At 44.8% G+C, this 24,557-nt stretch overlaps 1 protein-coding gene across 1 annotated transcript; it reads right to left on the bottom strand.

Annotated features, from left to right (window-relative positions):
• Positions 1 to 16,153: 16,153 nt before the first annotated feature.
• DMRT2 (doublesex and mab-3 related transcription factor 2) lies at positions 16,154 to 22,915 on the bottom strand. The gene is made up of 4 exons (XM_082657504.1): positions 22,520 to 22,915; positions 21,192 to 21,764; positions 19,499 to 19,601; positions 16,154 to 17,401 (listed from the first exon to the last, which is right to left on the bottom strand). The coding sequence occupies exons 2-4, from the start codon at positions 21,720 to 21,722 to the stop codon at positions 16,344 to 16,346; spliced, it is 1,692 nt and encodes a 563-aa protein (XP_082513630.1). The 5' UTR covers positions 21,723 to 21,764; positions 22,520 to 22,915; the 3' UTR covers positions 16,154 to 16,343.
• Between the last annotated feature and the right edge of the window lie 1,642 nt (positions 22,916 to 24,557).

Raw genomic sequence — 24,557 nt, 5'->3', positions numbered from 1 at the left:
TTTTCTTTGTCTTTAATTTTTGTCAGTTTGATTACTATCTGTCTTGGCATGTTTCTCCTTGGGTTTATCCTGCCTACGACTCTCTGCGCTTCCTGGACTTGGGTGGCTATTTCCTTTCCCATGTTAGGGAAGTTTTCAACTATAATCTCTTCAAATATTTTCTCGGGTCCTCCCTCTCTCTCTTCTCCTTCTGGGACCCCTAAAATGCAAATGTTGTTGTGTTTAATGTTGTCCTAGAAGTCTCTTAGGTTTTCATTTCTTTTCATTCTTTTTTCTTTATTCTGTTCCATGGCAGTGAATTCCACCATTCTGTCTTCCAAGGTCACTTATCCGTTCTTCTGCTTCAGTTATTCTGCTATTGATTCCTTCTAGTGTATTTTTCATTTCAGTTATTGTATTGTTCATCTCTGTTTGTTTGTTCTTTAATTCTTCTAGGTCTTTGTTAAACATTTCTTGCATCTTCTCGATCTTTGCCTCCATTCTTTTTCTGAAGTCCTGTATCATCTTCACTGTCATTATTCTGAATTCTTTTTCTAGAAGGTTGCCTATTTCCCCTTCATTTAGTTGTTTTTCTGGGGTTTTATCTTGTTCCTTCATCTGGTACATAGCCCTCTGCCTTTTCATCTTGTCTATCTTTCTGTGAATGTGGTTTTTGTGCCACAGGCTGCAGGATTATAGTTCTTCTTGCTTCTGCTGTCTGCCCTCTGGTGGATGAGGCTAAGAGACTTGTGCTAGTTTCCTGATGGAAGGGACCGTGGTGGGTAAAGCTGGGTGTTGCTCTGGTGGGCAGAGCTCAGTAAAACTTTAATCTGCTTGCCTGCTGATGGGTGGGGCTGGGTTCCCTCCCTGTTGGCTGTTTGGCCTGAGGCAACCCAACACTGGAGCCTACCTGGCTCTTTGGTGGGGCTAATGGCAGACTCTGGGAGGGCTCACACCAAAGAGTACTTCCCAGAACTTCTACTGCCAGTGTCCTTGTCCTCACAGTGAGACACAGCCACCCCCCCCCCCCCCGCCTCTGCAGGAGAGCCTCCAACACTAGCAGGTAGGTCTGGTTCAGTCTCCCCTGGGGTCACTGCTCCTTCCCCTGGGTCCCGATGCACACACTATTTTGTGTGTGCCCTCCAAGAGTGGAGTCTCTGTTTCCCCCAGTCCTGTTGAAGTCTTTCAATCAAATCCCGCTCGCCTTCAAAGTCTGATTCTCTAGGAATTTCTCCTCCCGTTGCTGGACCCCCAGGTTGGGAAGCCTGACGTGGGGCTCAGAACCTCCACTCCAGTGAGTGGACTTCTGTGGTATAAGTGTTCTCCAGTTTGTGAATCACCCACCCAGCAGTTATGGGATTTGATTTTATTGTGATTGCGCCCCTCCTACCGTCTCATTGTGGCTTCTCCTTTGTCTATGGATGTGGGGTATCTTTTTTGGTGAGTTCCAGTGTCTTCCTGTCAATGACTGTTGAGCAGTTAGTTGTGATTCTGGTGCTCTCACAAGAGGGAGTGAGCACACGTCCTTCTACTCCGCCATTTTGAACCAATCTCTCCCAGAATGCAAGGCTTTTGATTCACACATGGGATAAGCATGTTTGGGGCTGGAGTTGAATTGTTTGGGAGAAGAGAGGACAAGCAGAGTGCCAGCCATGCTTCCCCCATGCAGCCTAAATAAAATGGGATGCATATTTACAGACTATCAAGGTACCAAGTTATTAGACTGTCTGGGAAGCCACCTACTCCTGTCTGGCTCTGCTTCCAAACAAAGAAGAATAGACTTAACAGAGGCTCCTCCATTTTAGAACACTGAAGCCCAACTGTCCCTCGCATCATGTGCCAGACCTTCAGAATCTAACTGTGCCCTTCATCTGGCCATCCTTCCTTACATGGCAGGAATAGGCAAGAGTAGTGGATGGCACATGGCCAGTAGCAGTCAAGAGGTTCTCTGTGGACTCCATTTGCAAACTGAGCAATGCTAGCATGGCCGTGCATAAAACCAGGCCAAGAATCTTGGCCTGAGCCTACAAAAGGGTGTTTTTGAGAAGATGGATAGGCGTCTTTATTTGATCCTAATTCTCAGAAAAGGGAGGTGAACCACTACTAGCTCTTAAAGGTATTTTGGGAATATCGAGAGAACAGTTTTTCATTGGTTTGTTTGTTTGAACATATTCTGTGGGATGTTTGGTAACCGCAATCCTTTAACCACTGTTCTCAATTTATTTATTTATTTATTTATTTATTTATTTTGCGTTACACGGGCCTCTCACTGCTGTGGCCTCTCCCACCACGGAGCACAGGCTCCGGACGCGCAGGCTCAGCTGCCACGGCTCACGGGCCCAGCCGCTCCGTGGCTCGCGGTATCCTCCCGGACCAGGGCACGAACCCATGCCCACTGCATCGGCAGGCGGACTCCCAACCACTGCGCCACCAGGGAAGCCCCTCAATTTATTTTAATACATCATAATCCAGGGTGTAAAGCAGGCATCTAAAAAGGTATTTCCTGACGGCCTAAGCATGCATTACGGTTTGAACTGTATTGTCATACATCGATTAGCAGTTTTCCTTCAAATATCCCATTTTTTTGTTCAGTTCATATATTACGCTGTTTAGTAAGTTGCGTTTTGCATTAAGCAGTTCACAACATTTTGCTCACTGACTCTTCAGAAAGACCTAGAAGCTGAAACACAAAGCAAAAAAGATCTCTTCTGATGACAAGCCTAGCCTCCCTGAGTTTCATGTGCCAAATGAACAGACCTTCACTGAGTGCCAGGCACCACAGCAGGTGTTGAATACTCTCTGGGGGCCCTGCCCTGGTGGCACTTAGAGTCTGGCAGTAGCGTGGTTTAGCAGGGCGAGAACAACCGTGCTAGGGCTGAAACATGTGCCTTTCCCAGCCTTTTCTGCCCATCATTTCCTGAGAAAAGCTACTGCCCCTCTCAAAATGAGGAAGTCGGACTAGATGGTTTCAAAGGTCCTTTCCAGCTTTTGAATTTAAAAAGTTGAATGAAACTTTAATAGATACTTTACCACCTTTCTTATATGTAATGAATTCTAATTTAAAAAAAAAAAAAAAGGACAGCCTACACTGGAGCATTAGAAAAGCATTTTACACACACTACTGTCATTCATCTCCCAAAAGTCCTCCAAAGTAGACATATATAAGCCCAGTTTTCGGAGCAGAAAACTAAGTACCTTCCCTAAGATCATATAACTAGCAAGGGCCGAGTGTAACACAACCCAGGTCATCTGGGACAGAACTGGAGACCTTGCACTGTCACTGCCTTTTAAAACTGCCTCTGATGTTTGTCCCTAGTTTTCAACAGTAGCGTTTCCAGGCCCTGCCTGTGACCTATCAGCTGTCAAATCTTGGCGTTTCAGTTCTGTGCAGTTCAACCGCTTACTTCTTCTCTGTGACATGAACAGCCAGCCTCCTCGGGAGGATCCGTTTGTACCAAGCTCCAGCCACCTGGAGAAGCCTCTATTTCCCGGATGTGCCCAAATGATTGACAGCAGCATGGCGCATGCTCCTTGAGGCTCTCCCCACTGAGTGTTGAGAGGCGTTCGCATACTTTACGTGCTCCGTTTGAAATATACTTGCTGGAGCACCAGTATTATACATCTGCTCCCTTGACTTTTTAACCAAAGAGTGCTAGTTTATTGCTGAGCTTAAGGATAAAAGAAGCAAGAAATGAAAGTTGGGTTGATTTTTTTTTTCAAGTTTCCTCCCCACTAAGTACAATCAGATGTTGGACTCTCAGAGCCCGATGCTGGGTGGATGTTCACTTCACTTTGCCTTGCAATTTATCAGCTCGTTTTTTGAGGTAACACTTTTCATCACAAAAGAAAACCCAGGGCCCTATACGCATATTTTCAGTTAAATGCATCAAACAGCCCTAATGTTGTGCCAGAAAAAAATCAAATCAAATCAAACAGGAACAATATCAAAACTGATTTATGAGGCTTTGTAGGGAAACAACTGTCCTTTCATCTCTGGATACACAGTTTATCTTTGACCCTGGAGTACTCGCTGGAATTCTGGGCAAAGGGGACCTATTCAGAAATAATCTATCCAAGACCTGAGGAGCTCCATCATGAACTGGAGATCAAACATGTTTTATGTTCTTTCTGGTCCAGGATTAAAACTGAAGACCTATTATATTTTTAATGCACAAATAAAGAATCAATCAGGGGAATCTGCTGCCTCAGCAAACACTTTCATCCAAAAGAACAAATTATTTGTGATATCAAAACCAGTGAGGATCTCTATTGAGTATCTCAAAGATGGGGAGGTAGGATGAGTCTTTTCAAAGGTAGTAAGGTAAATGAATGAGTTAGTGGTTTGACATGTCTTTTCATGGGGAAAAGAAAATGTCAAAGTGCTCATGTCCACCCCTGGCTCTAAGAAATGCACGTTCCTTTAGGATGTGTGGTGCAAGACATTTCTCTACACCTTTATCCTATGGCCAAGAGGATCTTTTCCCCTGGGCCAGAGATTTTTATGTGGTCTCCAGGTACCTCACCCAGAGTTCCTCCAGATTTCTGTACCTGGATATCAGCACAGGAGCGTATCAGGTGTACAGGGTTTCTTCAGGAAATGCAGAGATGCCTGGGCACCTAAAGAGACCTAGGACTAGCAAACTGTGGTGGGTACCAAATGAGGGTCTACTTGACTCAGGAGTCTCTTTTCTGGTCTCTGGTAGCAGTGCCTAGGCCTATGTCTTCATCTTCCTGGCTAGGGTTGATTGGTCCAAGGATGGTACTTTACCCAAGCCTGACCAATCAGAGTTTTTCCCAGGACTTTTAACTGGAACAAAGGCAGGAATCAGTATTCTCAGGGGTGAGAGCTATCAAATACGATGCTTGGGAGGGACCTGGTCTGCAAAGAGAGAGAATGGAGGAGAAATGCAGCAAGAAGAAGCCATGACAGATGACGGACATGAGAGAATCCTGCACAGAGATAAATGTCCCAGTTCCAGTTGTTCCTAAAGCCTGAATGCTTCCTTGCTTTTTCTGAGATTTTATTTATAAATCCTTCTTCAATTATATAAGAAACCCTTGTATTCCAAAAAGTCTCCATTCCTGCTTAAACTAAATGCTTAAGGGTTAGATTTCTGTCACTTGCAACACAAAGTATTCTAACACATCACCCAATACACAATCCTATAAGCAGGAGTTGGTGAGTGGATATTCTTCTCCCAGGCACATATCAGTTTATGGAGGGCAGTGGTATTTCTGCAAACCTGAAATCCAATCTATACCATGGTAGTGAGTAAAGTTGCCCTAAATCTGAAGAATACATAGTCAAAGTTATTCAAGATAGACTGAATTTTGAGAACAAGCATGAATGAATCATGAATATGCCTTCCTCATACCCCTGCCCCTACCTTCATTTCAGTGTCCTTTATTCTGTATTATTTAGTGTTTAGGTCTCCTGTGTATAAAAGACCTAAGGATTACAGTAGGAGTCTGGAAAGAGGAACATTTCTATCCTGTCCTGATTTGGCAACACCTAATACCTGGCATTCTCTTCCTCAGTAGGCTTCACCTTGAGTGTAATCCATTTTCAATCATTAATTCATTAGCAGAAAGTTAGGTACTGAAAAAAATTGAGTTATTCTTTGCTTCTAAATATCCAAGGTTTTCTAGTGATGAATTATGAAAATTTTGCTTCCTGTATTTTCTCAGAAAGAGTGTTGGGTTCTGGTTAAGTGTTTCAAAATAGTATAGTCTAGGGTTTCCCTGGTGGCGCAGTGGTTGAGAGTCCGCCTGCCAATGCAGGGGACACGAGTTCGTGCTCCGGCCCGGGAAGATCCCACGTGCCGCGGAGCGGCTGGGCCTGTGAGCCATGGGAGCTGAGCCTGCGCATCCGGAGCCTGTGCTCTGCAATGGGAGAGGCCACAACAGTGAGAGGCCCGCCTACTGCAAAAAAAAATAATAATAATAATAGTATAGTCTAGGAAAATATGGCTTGTTTAAAGGTCAGCAGTGTGTTTGGGAGGGAGCTGTGAGCCTACTGGCTATGGACATCCACATTATAAAAATCTTCCTTGATCACAAAGGTGGGTTGCAAGCTAAAAGGATTTTCCACAAATAAAAAAGGCAGGTTAGAACGTAGAATATAGCTACCAGGGAAATCCATTTTTGGAAAACTACAAACATGGAAAATAACAACTATTCAAAGTTAACTTATATTTATTGAGTGCACACAATATAGGACCTAATTTAAATCTGCGTGACATCCCAGAAACGTGTATATAAGTATTTCCACTTTATGGACAGCAACAAAAAGGCATAGAATATTTGTAGCTTACACAAAATTATATAGAAACTGCGTACATCCCAACGAGAGGTTTATGAAAAATGTTCCCTTAGATGGATGGAAAAGTATGTTAATCCATGCTTTCTCAGGAGCTATCTGATCCATGAGACCATAACTAATCACCACGATCTGGTAGCAAATGAACCAAAAGGGAAGCAGAGCTCTGAAGTTAAATGTATGAACTCCAACCCAATGATTTTTCAGTGGGAATGCAGCAAGAGTTGTGAGTGACGAGGAATTGGTTCATGAGATTATGGAGGTTGAAAAGTCCTGCCATCTGCCAGCTGCCAGCTGCCAGCTCAAGACCCAGGATAGCCAGTGGTGTAAATTAGTCTGAGTCCAAAGGCCTGAGAACCAGGGGAGCCAAGTGTAAATCTCAGTCCAAAGGCAGAAGACGAGATAAGATGTCTCAGGTCACACAGTGAGGCAGGAAAAAGGGGCACATTTCTCCTTCCTCTGCCTTTTGTTCTATTCAGGCCCTCAGTGGACTGGATGATGCCCACCCACACTGGGGAGGACAATCTACTTTACAGAGTCCACCAATTCAAATGCTGATCTCATTGAGAAACACCCTCTCAGACACACCCAGAAATCATGTTCAAACTGGGCACCCTGTGGCCTGGCCAAGTTGACACATAAGATTAACTCCCTGTCAATCTGACATCCACATGCATCTTCTTAAACCATACATAATCTTTAAATAAAACAGTAATAAGGTCATAATTCTGCCTAACGTGATATCACTACCTTGTGTATGCTGAAATCACACTAACCCCTTCCTCAGAACAGGAGGTAAAGTCCTCGAGTCATGTTTACTCTTCTTGATATCCCATAACTTATAGACTATGATGTAAATTGAACAAAACTTAAATACTGTGATATAAAATTAATACATCTAGGACTTCCCTAGTGGCACAGTGGTTAAGAATCTGCCTGCCAATGCAGGGGACACGGGTTCAATCCCTGGTCCAGGAAGATCTCACATGCCTCAGAGCAACTAAGCCCATGAGCCATAACTACTGAGCCTGCACTCTAGAGCCAACGTGCCACAACTACTGAAGCCCTTGCGTCTAGAACCTGTGCTCCACAACAAAAGAAGCCATCGTAATGAGAAGCCCGTGCACCACAACTAAGAGTAGCCCCATCTCGCCACAACTAGAGAAAGCCCGAGCGCAGCAACGAAGACCCAACGCAGCCAAAAATAAATAAATTAATTTTTTTTTAAATTGTCATCTCTCAAACCACTAAAGAAAAAAAGTTTTAAAAAAAATGAAAACAAAATAAAATTAATACATCTTATGTTACATGATGAGGGAACGAGAGAGGAAAGGAAACAAAGATTATACACACACACTCACGTAGGCACACATATTCACTGCAAAATAGGGAGGAAATATTCATGACACTACCTGTGAGCAGGGCTTTTCAACTTGTCAGAAAAAGGGAGATCCCAGCCAGAGGTAGCCAGCCGCCGTGGCCGTGGCCACATTACTACGTCATCTACTGTTCATAATCTACTCTGTCATGGACACAGCCTTAGGATCCACTGTGCATTCAGTCTTGCAAGCAGCCCCTGCAGGAGTCAGAACCTATAACATAGATGAGAAATACAGTGATGTTTTCACTGTGAGTGAGGACGGCTCAGATGACTTTCTCCTGCAAGTCTGACAAGGGAGCGCTTTCCAGAGGGAAGGGGGAAGGTTTCACAACAAGCTGAGAAGCCACAATAGAAACTGGGCGGCACATTCCACAGTTTAAAAAAAAGGAAGTGGGATGCTGGCCAGGTTGGCTGACAGGTTTGGTTCTTATGGACGCAAAGTCAGTTAGCAGTGTCATTTTGAGAACACCTACATGACTGGGCCGGCAACATGAAGCTATAATGTCCTCACCACACCTGCAGCTTTGACCCATATTTCCTAAAGACCAGCCACCCTCGCCTCTGCCAATACAACACAATGTGCTTTTCCCTCAAGATTCAACAGTCATTTGTTTTATTGGAAGTACTTTGTTTAATCAATGTCTAACCACTTGACACCACTTTGCATCCTTTGTCCCTACTTTCCCGATCCTGTCACTTCCAAGAGGGGGAGAGAAAGTCAGGAACAGTGCCTAAGGGTATGGATTTTAGAGCCTGAGAGAACCAGAAACCTTGGGCAGATTCTTTAACTACTCAAGCCTCACTCTCCGTTTTGTATCTGTAACTCTTATTATGACTTTTAAATGAAAGTTAGCACACCGTAAGTAGTAGATACCAGCTAACTCACTGGCCAATATGCTCACACATGTGTGTGCATACACCTACACTCATACACAGCCTGGTGACAAGGAAAGCTCACTGGAATGAAAATCAAGGGATCTGCAACCTTGAACAATTCACACTCTTGTAAGCCACGGTGTCCCCATCTGCACAGTGAAATCTTATACAGTCCTCACTCTGTATCGAAGGGGCAGGATGGAGAGATTGGTTCCAGGAACCCCGGCAGATACCAAAATCCGTGGAGCTCAAGTCCTTTATATAAAATGGTGCAGTACAATGAGTACAGTTGGCCCTCGTATCCACGGGTTCCGAATTCAACCAAACGGCAGATCACTGGTTGAATCTGTGAATGCAAAATCCATGGATACAGAGAGCTGACTGTATTAGGGCATCTCTAAGAACCTAGTCCAAGACATAGAGTCCACATTAAGTCAACATTATGGCAGCTCAATATGAATTGGCATGGAATGTGTCCCAAGATACAGTACTAAGTGAAAAGGCAAGGTGAAGAACTATGCACGTGTAATCTCCCATTCAGGCATCGTATTCATAGACTATCTCTGGAAAAATATGTGATGAATTAGCAATAGTAGTTGACTCCGCAGAGGGGATATAGGAGCTTACTTTGCACTTGTATACCCTTCACAGTCTTGTACCATGTGCATTCTTCACCTATTTTTTTAATAATTTAAAATCTAGAAAAGAGGTCCATATTACAAGTGGGTACAAAAATGGCTAGTTTTTATTATAGTGTATTTCCACCTGCATGTGTTTGCTTTTATAATAATTTTATGTTTACTATAATGTTATAAAATTAAATGACACAGTCTGCAGTTCTGTAGAATCTTGAGGCTACATTTTTCCATGTTAATAATTAGTCTTTAAAACCATGCAGTTCTCCTTGTAGGCTGTGTGAAGTTACAGGCTCCTGGTGAAGGGAAATACCTTCTAGGGAATATCATGGGTCAAAGGTGGGGAGAGCACCTTGATTATGGATCAGGCCCTTTATATACATTATACTACTTAATCCTCTTAACAGTTCTCTGTGCTGTTATTGTCTCCATTGCACAGAAGAAAAAAAGGAAGCTCAGAGAAGTGAGATGACTTGCCAAGGAAGACCTAAATTTTAAACCCAGCTTTAACCTGACTCCAAGCCTGTACGCATTCCAGTTTGCCATGCTGCCTCCTGGAAGTAATCAAAGGGAACAGGTTCATATTAAGAATATTGGTCATTTAAGGGAGTGGGGAAAGGAAGGGAAATGCCATATAAAAGGCAGACTAGAGCTGACTTAGTGACTATGAGCCATGTCTGCTTCCTGTTGGAGGCTTTTCGGCATCAGGGTAAAAGCTTAAACACATCCTCTGCTTCATGCCTCAGATGTCCCCCTGGACAATTTAGCTTTATTCCACATAAAGTGGATTTTAAAGAGTCTCTTTCCAGAGGATTAATGCTACAGATAGAGTTCAGGCTTAACAGATCGGCCAGAGCCACCAGAGCTCAGTGGTTCTGTTGAGTCTTCCTGCCACGTGCAAAGCATGTGGTTCAGCCAGGATTCACTCTGCCTTTCAACAGCCAAGTCTTTCAGGCCCATTTTATCAACTCTTGTTTTACAGATGGAAAAAAATCTGAGACCCGGAGAAGCAAAAGGACAGAAAGAGGAAGCACTGAATCAGAACTCAGGGCTTCCACCTCTCTATCCTTCCTCCTACACCAAGATGTGGAAGTGGAAAAGGAGCCATTTTTCATTTCTGTGAGGTTGTGTAAGACAGTGGTTAGGAGTACAGTCTCTGAAATTCCAATGACCTGGGATTCTTCCCTACACAGTCATGTCCCTAATGTAGGATCCTGGGCAAGTTGCTTCACTTCTCTAAGCCTGTGTTCTTATATGTAAAAGGAGGATAACAATTATACCTACTTCACAAGTTAAACTTTGTGTGGATTAAATGAAATAATGCTTGCAAAGTGTCAGAGCCCACTACATCCAGGCGTGCAGTGAGGGGTTTCCTAAGGAAGATCACCATGGCTTATACCACTTGACTCCTCACAGAGACCAAGTACAGGTACCTTACCCATAAGGCCTGGCTGAAAGAAGACAACAAGAATTAACTGAACTCATCAGATCCCACTCTTAGGTTTGAAGGAAGGACTTACAGTAGGACGGAACAATAGATGGTAGAGAAAGAAGCCAAAAGATGCACGTAGACATAATAGTAAAGAGAAGCCTCCATGGGAAGGAAAACAGAGAAAAAAGAGTGGGAACTAGAGGAAAAGCAGACACAACCAGAAGATGCTTCATCAGAACAGAGGAGCCCCCCTTTATCAGGAGGAATTACATTTAGCTGTTTGTAACCAAGAGCCAGTGACAACGGCTCATGTGCATAAATAGTCATTATCTCCCATAAAAGATGAACGAACAGAGGAAAGCAATCCAGGGCTGCTATAGCAGATCCTCGAAGTGAACAGGCATCTAGGCTTTTCTGATTTCTCTGCTCCAACCTCCTTTGAACATGGCTGCCAACCTCAAGGTCATAAAATGCTACAGGATGCTTCCAAATTCCAGGAAGAAAGAACGCAAAAGAGAAAAAATCCAAATGTGCTCATCCTTGTTGTTTCAGTCCCTGTTAGAGAGATGTCCTGAAGTCCACCCACCTCATCATGGCCACATCTAGAGGCAAACCAGGCTGGAAATGCAGCCTTTTAGCTGGGCATGTCGCCAGTCCAAATAAATCTAGGGCTCTGCTACTAAAGAAGAGGAGAATAGCTATTGCAGAGACAACTACCAGTTTCTGGTACTTTTCCTAGGTCATGCATCTAGTTGCCAAGGGAACAACAAGGAAGTAAGGTTGCTAGACCTGGGCTGAACAACCTTCTAGTGCCCAGACCATATTCCAGTCTTTGGGAGACCTGCTAAGTGTCGAGATTTCCATCTTCCTTATTTCTTTATCTCACCTTAAAATAAAATCTTTTTTTGTAAATAACTTGAGTAGTCCTCTGGCTTCTTTTTTTCTACTTAAAAGAACCTAAATAACATAGGCTTACTTACCAGCATGTATCTAGCACAGAGAAAGTTCTCAATAGATGTTCATTAAACTGAACTTAATTTCATAAACAATCACAAAACCACATAGCTCTATCGTCTGTTCTCTGCCTGCCCTAAGTCTGCAGATGCATTATCTCAGAAGACAGTGCTGGGTATTTTGTGTTTGTTTTTCACTGAGATTTTGCCCATCATTCATGCAAAGTCATCATTCAATGGCAAATGTTTAGGTGCTTTCTGGCTTGTGGATCACACTGGGTTCTTCATTGTTTTAGTGTGTGGGTTGGAGAATGATGGTCCTTTGTTGATTTCATGGTTACTGTCATCAAGCCTGAGTTTCACAGCAAACTGGGGGAACTGAGGCTAAGCCTATTCTGCTTGCCTGCAGGGAACTCCTGAATCTACAAGTTTCATTTTAAAAGCTCTGATTGAAACAAAAAATAGAGAGATAGAGAGTGAAAGAAAACTGCTCTAAACATGTTTAGATATAGCAAGCTAAAAAAAACAACATAACTAAGGGTGGTAGAGTATGATAAAAGCTTGGTACAATCATTAAATATTAGTGCCACAGATCAAAGTTTATAAACTGTAGAATCCAGCCATCTCAAGAACTAACAGCCTTACAAATTGGACCCCAGAAGGAAATAAGCCTAAGCTTACAGACCTAGAATAGGAAAAAAGAAAGTTAATCCAAAAATAAGTAAAATCAGGAGGGCAAGAATTCTAGTCCCAATTGAAAATCCATCACTCAGTACTAAGTGATGTCTTTACTATTCTACAGGGAATGGTGAACTTTCCTTCTTACTTCATCTTGACCTTCAGCCATTTCTTCGCTCTTTGGCACTGCTGAGATGTCCCAGAAGACATTCCAGAAAATTTCTTAATACAAGTTAATGCAAGTCTTTGATTCCACAATTAGAATTAAGCTTTTAAATGAAGATGATGTGATAACACACTCACTTAAACTCACATTAAAAGGTGCACGACTGACATTGGAGCCTCTCTGGGCAGAGTAGTGTTGGTGAAGAATGGAGATGGTTCACGTGCTGGGGGAGGGGCAATGTGGGATGGGTGTAACACTTGAGAAAACTGAGTTCCTGAAGATGGGAAGAAGGTGAAATCAGGAAGTGAGGACAGGGTAAAGAGATAGTTATACACACATGCTCACAGCAGCATTATTCACAATAGCCAAAAGGTAGAAGCAACCCAGGTGTCCGTCAACAGATGAACGGATAAGCAAGATGTGGCATATGCATACAATGGAATATTACTGTCTTATCAAAGAAGGAAATTCTGACGTATACTACAACATGAAATGAACCTTACAGGCAATATTCTAAGTGAAATAAGCCAGTCACAAAGGGACAAATACAGTATGATTCCACTCGTATGAGGTACCTAGAGTAGTCAGATTCATAGAAACAGACAGTACGATAGTGGTTGCCAAGGCTGGGAGGAGCAAGGAGTCACTGTTTAATGGGTAACAGAGTTTCAGTTTTGCAAGATGAAAAGAGTTCTGGAGAGGGATGGTGGTTACAGCTGTACATAATGTGAACATACTTAAATACCACTGTACATTTAAAATCGTGAATTTTATGCTATGTGTATTTTATCATAACTAAAAATACCAAATTGGAAGAACTGCTAGGCTTAAAAAGAGAGAGAACAGAAGCAACTTGTTTACTTCATGACTTTGCCTAGGTCTTCTACTCTTGCCACTAAAGGTTTAGAAAGAAAGCGAACTTTTTTAACTGACTTTATTTTTTTAGAATAGTTTTAGGTTCACAGCAAAATTGAGGGGACAGAGTACAGAGATTTCCCATGTTCCCCTACCTGACACATGCATAGCCTCTAGTGGACCCTCCCACTAGACTGGTCCATTTGTCGTAACTGAAGAATCTTCACTGTCACATCATAATCACCCAAAGTCCAGAGTTTACACTATGGTTTACTCTTGGTGGTGTACTTTCTATGGGTTTGGAGGGAAATGTTTAATTATTCATATATATTAAATTATTCATGATAACTCTATTGCATTAGAACCCAAAATCCACGAAAGAGTGTATTAAATGTGTATTAAAATAACAGAAATGTTGTAAATATTTGCTACTCAAAGTGTGGTCTGAAGACCAGCAGCATCGGCATGCCCTGGGAGGAGTTCGTTAGAAATGCAGAAGCTCAGGCCCATCCCATACCTACAGAATCAGAATGTGCATTTATCAAGATTCCCAGGTGGTTCACTGTCCATTCTCAAAGCTTGAGAAGCACTGTTGCAAACTATTCAGAACTGCTTGATCAGTTGAGATGGAAGGAAAATAGGTTATTAAAGTTGCATTATTGTACTGTGAGTCAAATTGAGGGAAGGGTCCATGTTTTACTATTCCTTAAGTTCTTAAAAATGATTAAAGCCAAATCCATTTATTGTCTTGAACATAAAAAATGCTTAAACCACAATTATAATTCAATATGTAGATGACAGTGTTCTCTGAAGACATTATAGCCAAATAGTAGCTTTTATGCACGTGAAATGATTAAAAGAAGCAAAGTGCCAAGCACAAAGCTCTCCCTGACGGGCTGATGGTAGATTTGGTAGGTTTGAAATTCCAAGAAGAACTCATCATTACAGAAGAACTAATGCGTGGTATAATACATTCGCCAAGGAGAGTACTGACCAGCATAAATGTTCAAGAACAATAAAATTTTGGTCACTGGTAATGTGAGAAAAACCACTTAATACCCACAGCCAACTGGATTCACTTAATGAGATTAAAATGATATACAGAGAGGACAGGAAACATATCCCCAAACGTCCATTGAACACAAAAGGGTAAGACATTTGACTAATATATGTATTCCAAATACTAAAATAGAGTAAGAAAAAGAAAAATCCATGTTTGGATTGAGAAGGCCTTCTCAATGGGATTTTTTAATGTGGGTTTACTCTAATGTGCTCTCCCCTGATACCTTTGCAGCAGTTAGTTTCAATGCCAAGTTTACACTTAACACAAAAAATAAATTCCTAGTAAGAAGATAAAAATTAATAACTGTATAGATAAAACAAAGATGACTGGGGGTTGGGGACAGAGGGGCAACTGCAGTCTCTGACACCAGGGCTTCATGGCTGGAAAACATTTTTCCACTTAATGAGAATCTTCAACAGTTATTGGGATCTCTGCCCACTTTCATTTTCTTTTTCTCTGGCAAACTTCCATTCACTCTGGCTTTTGCAATAGTAAAAATAAGTAAATCTGACTCAACAAAACCAAGTATTATTTTACAAGTACAAACTGAAAATCAATCTAAGGTTTGGCTTGGTGTTTTTGCAATTGATGCTAATTTTAAGCAACAATTCAGAGGAACCCCTTGAGGCTTACATGAGTTCATCAGTAGCAAAAAAAGTCACTTTAAAAATAATTGTTAATGTTTTCCAGAGGAAGAAAGAAACTCTTTAAAACTGCCCAATGTCTTGGCACACCCCACACGCCCACCTCGTGTTCTTGTTACCCAAATGAGAGCAGAGTTGGAAGCAAAACCTCACTCCATGGCAAAATTAGAGGTGGGTGGGATATCTGGCTCGTGATTTCCTGTGTTGAAATGACCATAACATCTCAGAACTTGATTTGAGGTCCACAGGTGAGATCTTCAGGGAGGAATTTCATACCTTCATAAATGTCTTACTCTTGTTTTATCAATCATATAGAACAACAGTTAACATTTTGTTGAGCAAAACGAGGGGGTAATGATGAACTTAAAAAAGAAGCCACCCTTATGCTGTGATAAACATCTGCAGGCTTCGGCAACTGTCTGCTGAAGCAGTTTGAAGAGTAAATGTTTTTATCTCAGAAGAGAGTTACACTGATAACCTTTGACACTGGTGAAAATGTGGGACACATAAAGCTGAGACTGCCAGACCAGCTGAGAGTCGTGACTCGGCCTGCTGCTAACTGCCTGCTGTCACCAGACCCCAGGGAAGAGCAAAGTAACACAGAACTGAGAGGGGGTTCAACCATGTGCTGGGGAAGCTGCTCTGTGGCCCCCAGCAACCTGAAAATCACAGAATGAATGTTCAACCTAGAAAGGAAGCCTGAGGCCCCACGTACACATCCCCATCAGGGAAGGAAACTGGGACTCATTCCAAGAACCCATGTCGTCGTATAAATGAGATATTAAACTTGATTGCTCTTCAATTCAACTTTGTCCAACCACATGAAATGAAGATTCTATAAACATAAAAATCTTCCCTATGTTCTCCTTACAGCTATTTTTGCCTCAGTCTTGAATACCTACATTTACATGTCCTCCAAAATGCACAACTAAGGCATTATAAGTGTTCTCCTATGGCCCCCAGCAACCATTAAGAGCACTTGGAAATACACAGGATCGTAGAAAAATAAAGAACACATTTCATGGACACTAGCTTTTTCACCTAGACAGAGAAACTATTTACTTCAGCAAATTCTGGGTCTTTTAGAAGACAGTGTCAATTTTATTGCTTTTTGAAATGCTGTGTAAAGCCTGAAACTTCACAATTTGCACATCAGCAAGATCCATCTTTAAGTTTAAATATATTTATGTGGTAAGGGAAAGTACATGCATTAAGAATATATAGAATTTTTTAAAATCATCATCATTTACATTAGAAATTTCTTTATACAAGCATCTCAACTTTTTTCTTTGAAAAAAAATTAGTGACTGGTAAGAATCCTCTGAGACTGCAGAAAATCCAGCTTCCCATTTAAGCAGCCTTTCACTGAGAGACATGAGTGATGGCAGACGAAGGCCTCTTAAGAATAGACTCAACAGAAAATGACAGCGGTTCATTCACTGAGAGTCTTGTTCCAACTTGTTTGGCTACGAAAAGGTCTTTTGCACATCTATCTATTGTAAATGTGTACTTCTGGTTCTCCTTGACTAAACACTCTCTGGGTTTCTTAGGGGCCTCTTCAAAGGCCTCTTTGACAGATGATGTTTTCAACTCGGGACCTGATTTGTCATTAAGAGTTTGCTGGAATAATGAGTGGAATGGATTATGTTTAAGTGGCAGAGGGTGCCTGGTGCTTTCTTTGCTGATCTTGGTTAAGACGTGCCCTTGAGCTGCCAGGGAGTCCGTGTCAACAACGGGCAAAAAATTCCGTTGGGGTGAGGAGAACGCAGACCTCTCGGGGACGGCCTGGTGACCCTGAAGGTCACTTCTTGAGATCTGGCCCTCAGGAGTGTGAGGCGGCACCAGAGAGCCTTCCAATTTCGGTGGCATTATATCATGATCTGTTCCGAGTCCATCGTGCAGTCGTACTCCCTTCAGGTCCCAGCTGGCCCCAGGCTTCAGGGCCTGAACTGACGTGGTAGCATTCAGCAGGCATTGCTGGTAGAGGAGGGTATCACTAATGGGGCCACACTTGGGCCAAACTAAAAATCTCGAGGACAGGGGATACTGCCTGTAGGTCGTGGCCACGCTGACATTGGAAGAAATTAGTTCCATATTCCCAGACCCTGAATACTGCATGGTGAGGTCAAGGCAGGTGGGCAAAAAATTGCAGAAGTCTTTGCTTGGTGGTTCCACTGGCGTGGGACTGTAGCCACTTTTGTAGGAGTTGTACTCAGAACCATGTACCATGCGATTGGGCAGGAATAGGGCAGCAGCTTGGGAAGCTTCCAACATCTCCCTCTCTTTATATTCTCTCTCCAGCATAATGTTCTCCAACTCTTTATCAGCAAAGGCCCGCCTTTTCCTCATCCGGTCACTTACTGGGGGAGGTAGAGGTAAACTCCCTCCCACATAAGTCTCTGATGGAATGGGGCGGTAGCCTAAAATAAGCAAGCATTGCACATGAAAGACATTAACATCTGATGAGGAAAAATCTGGGAATCCAGAAGGTAACAGAAACACTGCAAATCAGCAGGACAGTTATTTACAGTTCCACATCACTAGTATTTTTATACAGAAAGCAAAAGTATGGGTTCAATTTAGAATAGATCCCTTCACGGGGAAGGATATCCATACTGCAACTTTTTATTGTTGTTGTTTTTGTTGTGATAGGTTTGTTTACTTTGACAGGCATACTTTACTGGCTGAAATTTTAATATTCTCCCCAAGCTCCTACACATTAAGAGACAAGGCTGCTCATGTCGCTTCAATCAATGCTTTATTACTATCCATGTCATCTTTTTCAATTATTAAAAAAAGATATCTATACCTAGAGCTGATGTCACTTTTATTTTCTAAAGTTGGATCATTATGTACACATTGTTACAGTTGTAGAATAATCCAAGGAGAACTAGGAAAAAAGAGAAAGTTAAAGCAGATTAGTGAAGAGAAAAAGAGGAAAGACTTCAGGAAACAGAAAAGCACAGAAAACTGAAAAGAGCTGTTAACTAGTTAAACAGACTCTGCAGTGAACAATTTAACCAGGCCCCTACCCCTACCTCTGACCATCAGTACAAACAAACAAAGTGGGGGGGGGATCCCCTGCTATACTGAAAATAACTGGTCTAAAACATTTTTCACCAGTACCAATCACGTTGGCCAGATACCAAAATGGTTGAACAAGCAATCACTAGAACCCAGATTAAGTCATTATACATTTTATAAATAGGGACAAAGTCAAAAACAAAGATTAGTATAACATAAATAGAATTCCTGGCAGCATAAAATACTTTATTTCACCATCCCCAAGCACTCACCACTATCAAATTTGTTTGAAGGATCCACTGTGATATCTGTGTGTACATAGTGACAAACCCATCATACTCATTTGCAAATAAAATAAAATTTGAAATTTAATGTGTACACTTCTATGGTAAGTTTTTGCCAGGAAGTTATTTACTTGAATGTTCTATTCCACTTAGTCCTCTCACTTCTCAAGTTGCTTTGGCAAAATTTCAATTTATCAGTGTGGTCCCTATGGTTATAAATCTGTTTACCCAGTTTGTAACCAAACTCATTTTGAATGCACGAGAAGCCATTCTAAGGTCAGAAGTATACAGCACAGGGTAAGACATGAACAAACTTTTAAACCTGTCCAGAAACAACTCAATTCAGAAGCCACATAAGAAAAAACAGAATACAAATGTCTACTTCAAAACAAACCAACAAAAATCTGCTTTTCAACCTGACGCATAAAATGGCAGTGATTAGAGCAAATATAAACTTTCTTTTTCTCTAAACGGTGAAAGATAGTCAATATGTTATTTATTATGTCAATAAATAAATTCCATACCCAAACAGAGATGCTTTTAAAAAATCAGTAATATTTTAAGAAAAATTAATGTATTCCCAGGCTTTAGAGAAAGTGAACACATGGAGACTTCACTCTATTCAAATTCAACCTCCATTTCTCTTGTGTATTCAAAACCTCTTCCGGATTCTATGATCTCTACTGTCAAAATGGTAAAATGAAGTGTGGAATAACTGCAATTTAAGTAGATAATCCAGAGAGGAAAAGAATACAATTAAAAAGAGTGGGATTAAAGGCTGGATCGCCCAGACTAAAGGCCTTTATTGGTGTGGGTAGCTGTTAAACTCTTCACTTGACTCACTCTATTTAGCTCCAAATACAACTAAAGATTTCTTTTTTAAAAATTTATTTCCTTTCAGGACATCTGCTCTGGGATCATTTGGCAGTGTATCTGTACCTCCCTCACACTAGGGCAAACTTCATATGCACTCCATGTTAACCCATTAACTACGAAGCAGAAAAAATTATCAGTGATAAAAACCTCAGGAGGTATGTGAGATTCATTTTCTCACATCCTGATATCCTTCCAAAAGTTTCCAATAAAAAAGCATTTCCCCCTCAGAATGCTCCTTCACATGTAAATGGAAATGCCATGTGCCTGAATAATGAGAATCACTCAGAACACGGTTTAAAAGGCTAAAGAATAATTTTGCGTTGCTTTCTTTACCTTCTAAAATGCTTTTGGCCAGCAAACTGGGTGCCCTGACTTGCCTCTGATACATGGCTTTGCGCTCGAAATTATTCTGTTTCCCGGAAAGCCCCTTCTTGTCCTGTAAACACAAGAAACATAATCAATAATGCCCTGAAAAAAAACGTGGGAGACAAGGGAGAGGCATCAGCAACTCTCCTCATTCTAAATGTATTTATTTTCCCATCCCATGTGAAATTAATTCTAAAGGAATTAATATCAGCACCGCTTAATTCCAGGACAATGAGCTAAAAGCTCTGTCCGAAGCCCCCAACCGGTGAGCAGGGCCCCGGCTTTCCCTGGGGCCGCGTTGCTAGAGTCGGCCCAGACTCAGCCTGCAGCGAGAAGTGGGGGCCCAGCCTGGGAGGAAGTGAAATCCACAGTGGATGAGACGCTAGGAGCCTGGCCCTGAGAGAGCCGCGGCGGGCCGCTGCATCCTCGGAGCCCAGACTCGGGGCCGAAGACGCCAGGGACCTGACACTGGCCAGAGATGTGGGGCCGGTTTCTCCCCGCAGTAGGGCGGGTGGGACCGGGAACAGGGGGTTGACAGAGAAAACTCAGAAGTTTTCGGGCCTGGCCAAAACTCCGGATTGCTTCACTGGGGGACTGGGACGCCTGAAGGCGAACAAAACCTTCAGAGTCCGCAGGAGACGGGCGCACGCTCTGTCACCGCCCGGTCGATGGAATTCTGGGCCCTTCTACACCCGCGTCCCGCCCAGCAGGTCGCAGGGAGCGCGAGGGATCTCAGAGCCCTCGGTGCAACACACGCGGGGACATGGGAGGGGGCCGCGCCCCAGCCCAGGGTCGGGGCACCTCAGGCGTCCAGCGCGCTGCGCTCTCCGGGGCCCTTGAGAGGTTTCCCATGAGGGTCACTCACTGCCTGCGGCGGGCACGGTGATCCACTCCCCAGCACCTTCTGGACAAAAAGTAAAAATCAAAACTCCTCCCGCGCCCTGAGCGCGAGCAGGCCCGCGCAGCCTCCCTCCTGTGAGCGCGCTTGTGCAGGGACACAAGGAAACATTCAGTGCCAGGTTCAAGAAAAACCTCTCCCTTAAAGAAGATTCAGGCTCTCCTCACAGCCGTAGACCCGCGGTGAGAGGCGACAGAGAACCGTCAACTGGTTCTTAGGTAGTTCTCGAGGCCAGAAGTTTCTTCTAAATTCCCACGTCACTTTTGGTCTCCTCTGTAAAATGGGCAGGACACGTTCTCTCTCTCCTAAATGGCCCGTGACTGCGGAAGCGCCGTGAGCACTACGTGCTAAGTGGTTCTTTTTCGCTATCAGCACGGGTAATACGGCAATGGACGTCGTGCACTGCATCAACCTCTGTCCTCTTCCCCCCAACACCACCAGAGTAAACGTTAAAATATAAAAAATCGAAATAAAATACCTTTCCCATAATGTACCGAACGGGACTAACCACTTTAAAGGCCTCTCTGCCTGCTTTTTATTACAAAATCTTCTCTGCCAAGTTCCCCAACGATGGCCACGGCTTCCTCCCTCCCGACCCTGCAGGCCAGCGTTGGCAGAGGTGTCTTCACCATCCTTCTGAGAAAGTGCCAGAAGCCTCGAGTCCCCGGGCCCGGGTGTGTGCGGAGCGCGCCCCTCCGACTCCCGACCCCCACGGCGTCCCCAGACAGCCCGGCGGGGCGAGCCGGGCCGGCAGGTACGCACCTCGGTGGCCTGCTGCCTCCGGAGCGCCACCTGGGCGGCCATGACGCGCTGCCGCTCTACCACCAGCAGACAGTTGGCGCACTGGCAGTCACGCCAGCGGCAGAAGCGCTTGTGGCCCTTGAGGCAGGACACCACACCGTGGTTGCGGCAGCGCGCGCACTTGGGCGTGCGACTGAGCTTGCGCGGCTCCGCGCCGCCGCCGCCGCCCGCGTTCGCGCCGCGCTCCGGGGGCCCGGCCGGCGCCGACGAGGCCTGCGGCGCCGGAGGCGGCCTTGGCGCCAGGGTATCCTGCTGCTCCGGCCGGCCCGGCACGCCCGGGGACGCGCCCGCCTCCTCGCCATCGCCCTCGTCCTCCGCGTCGTCGTCGTCCTCGTCCTCCGCGTCGTCGTCATCCTCGCCGTCCCTGTCGGGCGGCGGCGGGCTGGGCCCGGGCGGCGTGGGCGGCGGCGCCTCGCGGCCGTCCTCCTCCAGCCCCAGGCTCTCCACGTCGATCTCCCAGTCCACTGCGGGAACCGGCTGCCGGACCGCCATGGCGCAGCACGCTTCGCCCGGGCCTACGCTGAGTCCCCTGCGCTATGGAGAGACAGGAAAAGAACCAGAGACCCACCGACCGCCGCCGTTAGGCACCGTTCCCGGGCCTTGGGCCCAGAGCTCCTGGTCTGCCCGCCTCCGACCCCTCGAGGAGCCCACTTCTCTACATGTCTTTCACATCCAGACCACACGTGCATTTCTTGAATCTTTAGGCCTGACCTTTAACCACAGCCCTCTTTGGCTTTACACACGCTTTGGGGACAAGGCCCTCGGTAAACGCACTGACCACACACAGAAGTATTGTGTCCAACTAGGTCGGCCTTGGCCACTTATCAGGCTTACCCATACCCAACTAGTATGGCCACGCTGAATATAAAAATGTCAATGGAAGAACTGTTTTCCTTCTGATCACAAGGGCCCTTCGGACCCTGCGAGGTACCACCCTACAACTCCCACACGCCTCTCATCCTCCTGCACCACTACAAGAAGCCCCTCTTGGGCTTGGAGAGGTTCTCTCATCCTCCCCCAATCCCCCCACCCCAGCACACCGCAGTTTTAATCAACTAAAAGCCAAAATTGTTCTGCTGCCAATAGAGCCCCATAGGGACACTGGGCACGGACCTGCAAACGCCCCCGTCCAGCATGGACAGTGTTTCAGCCCCGCAGAGATAAGCCGCGTGGGCTCTCTTGTACATCGGACACGGTTTGCACTTTAAAGCAAGACATACAAGTAAAATAGGAAAGGTGATTCACGCCCTTCGCCCTCTCTGACACCCCAGCTACATCACAGCACTCACCAAGACTCTGAGGCCCCGGCTAAGCAGCCGAGGCAAAAGATATCCAGCCTTGGGACCTTGCTCTTGGGCTGCTGGCTGTGCTTGCAAACAGAAATCGGGGTTGCCACACCCTGTCACGAAATCGGGGGTTGACAGCTGGAGGCCCGGAGCCCAGTGGATGAGGAGTAGAGGAGAAGGGGCATGGAGAAGGTGAGTCAAATCCTCAGCGACCTCGCCCCGCACATCCCGGACTCTGCAAAGTTCTGATCTGTCCTCAGCAGCCCCGGGCGCTTCACCTCGCTGAGGCTGCTTTTGGCTTCCTCTGTCCCTAGCTGGGCGGGAAGGTTGGGCCGCCTTGACCAGGTTCAGGTCGCAAGCTCCCGTGGCAGGCGGGCGTACGCAGCAGTGTGCGACGCAGCGCCCCTCACAGCAGTCGCCAGCCTCCGCTCCCTTTGCTAGTATTATCCGCTCGGGCCCCCGAGCTCTGCGCCCGCTGATTGGCCGGTTGTCAGGCGGTGTGCACGATGATTGGCTGAGGCGCTTTGGCCCGGCGCTCCCCGCCTCCTCGCGTCCGCCGGGCCCCTCCTGCCGCGCTCCGCCAGAATCCTGCCGCGCGGCCTTCGGTGCAGCCGGGAAGGCTGTCCCGAGGTTTAAACCGAAGTGTGACGGCGCCGGCGGGAGTCGCCATTTATCTCGCGGGCTAAAAAAATAGCAGAGACGCACTCTTACGAATCGCGTTGTCCTCAAGAGAAAGTAACAGACGACAAGGCAGAGATCGGAAAAGCTACGTCATCAGCATCACCGGTGTATCTGGGACTCAATCATTAACCCAAAGCTAGATGCGGAAATAAGAGCAGTGCACGGCGGCATCCTTTCTCCTGCGAGAATAAATCAATGGTTACCTTGCACCACAGCACCGGCTTAGAGGACTTACGAACTGTAGATACTTTTGTGGCTATCGCCACTCATCCTCAAGGTGCAAAGTGGTTCCTCGTTAATTTTCACCACGCCCGTGAGACAGGCAGGTCACCAAGTCACCTACGTCACTTATATTTTTCTATATGAATTACTATGAGTTGATTTGAGGGAGAACGGAAATACATGCCATTAAGAGATTTAAGTACAATATATTCACTCTAAGCATTTTTTAAAACGAAGCTCTTTTTTAAAGAGGACTTTTTGGTATTCATGAATGTATTTATAAGGGGGAAAAGGGGCTTCTTCATTAATCTCTTACATAAATGTTTAGTAACAGTTATGTTTCCAATATCCTGAAAGAGGGAATTAGTCTTCTAATTCAACGCTGCATTTTATTTCTTGAACTAAATTTAAAGTTACTTAGACGCTTTTCTACTTACATCTTTAAATAATCAGTGCCTCTTAAGATCTGTTTCGGAGACAGATTAGAAAATTGAGTGCCAATGCACTGAGCACATAGTAGGCCCCCTATATATTTGTTAAACGAAGGAAATTACTGAAAGTTAGAAATTAACCAGGCTCGGAGCGGCGGGAACGAGGAAGCTTAGGAATTACTACTGTGAAATTAACGCGATGTGCCGGAGGCACAGGTATTCCAAATCCTTTGGCGATGTGGAAAGTTCTTCCCTAGTTACCAGGCACTGGGATTTCCCTTTGTGCGGGTTCTTCTCCCCAGAGCCGCTTTCGATGCCCAGCGAAGGAAGTGGAGAAACAGTTCTGTATACTCCTGTTGGATGCTCAGTGGCTCTGGGCGTCTGGGAGGGTGGCTTGGGAGCTGTGTGCCCTCAAACACAGGACAAAGAATCAAGCAGACTTGTTCGTGCCTCCCGTTTGGCACCACCTAATAACACCAGTGAGTTTTACCTTTTGCGTAGTTTCTCATATTCATCAATGTGCATTTGTTCACCTATGTTAGAGCATTTGAATTCTTGAGCGCAGCAGAAGTGTGTTATTTTCCCCCGTTTTCCAACGATGAAACAGAAATTGAAAGAGGAGCCCTGGGTCACGAAATGGGAGGGCAATGGACTGGTGAGCACCCAGGTCCTAGGTCGGCCTCTGCTCTGAAGTCTCAAACTTTGAC

This window comes from Grampus griseus (assembly GCF_964374135.1).
Source record: "Grampus griseus genome assembly, chromosome: 6".
Lineage (NCBI taxonomy): Eukaryota > Metazoa > Chordata > Mammalia > Artiodactyla > Delphinidae > Grampus > Grampus griseus.
Note: the sequence above shows the minus strand (reverse complement) of the source record. Positions and strands in the feature narration are given on the sequence as shown.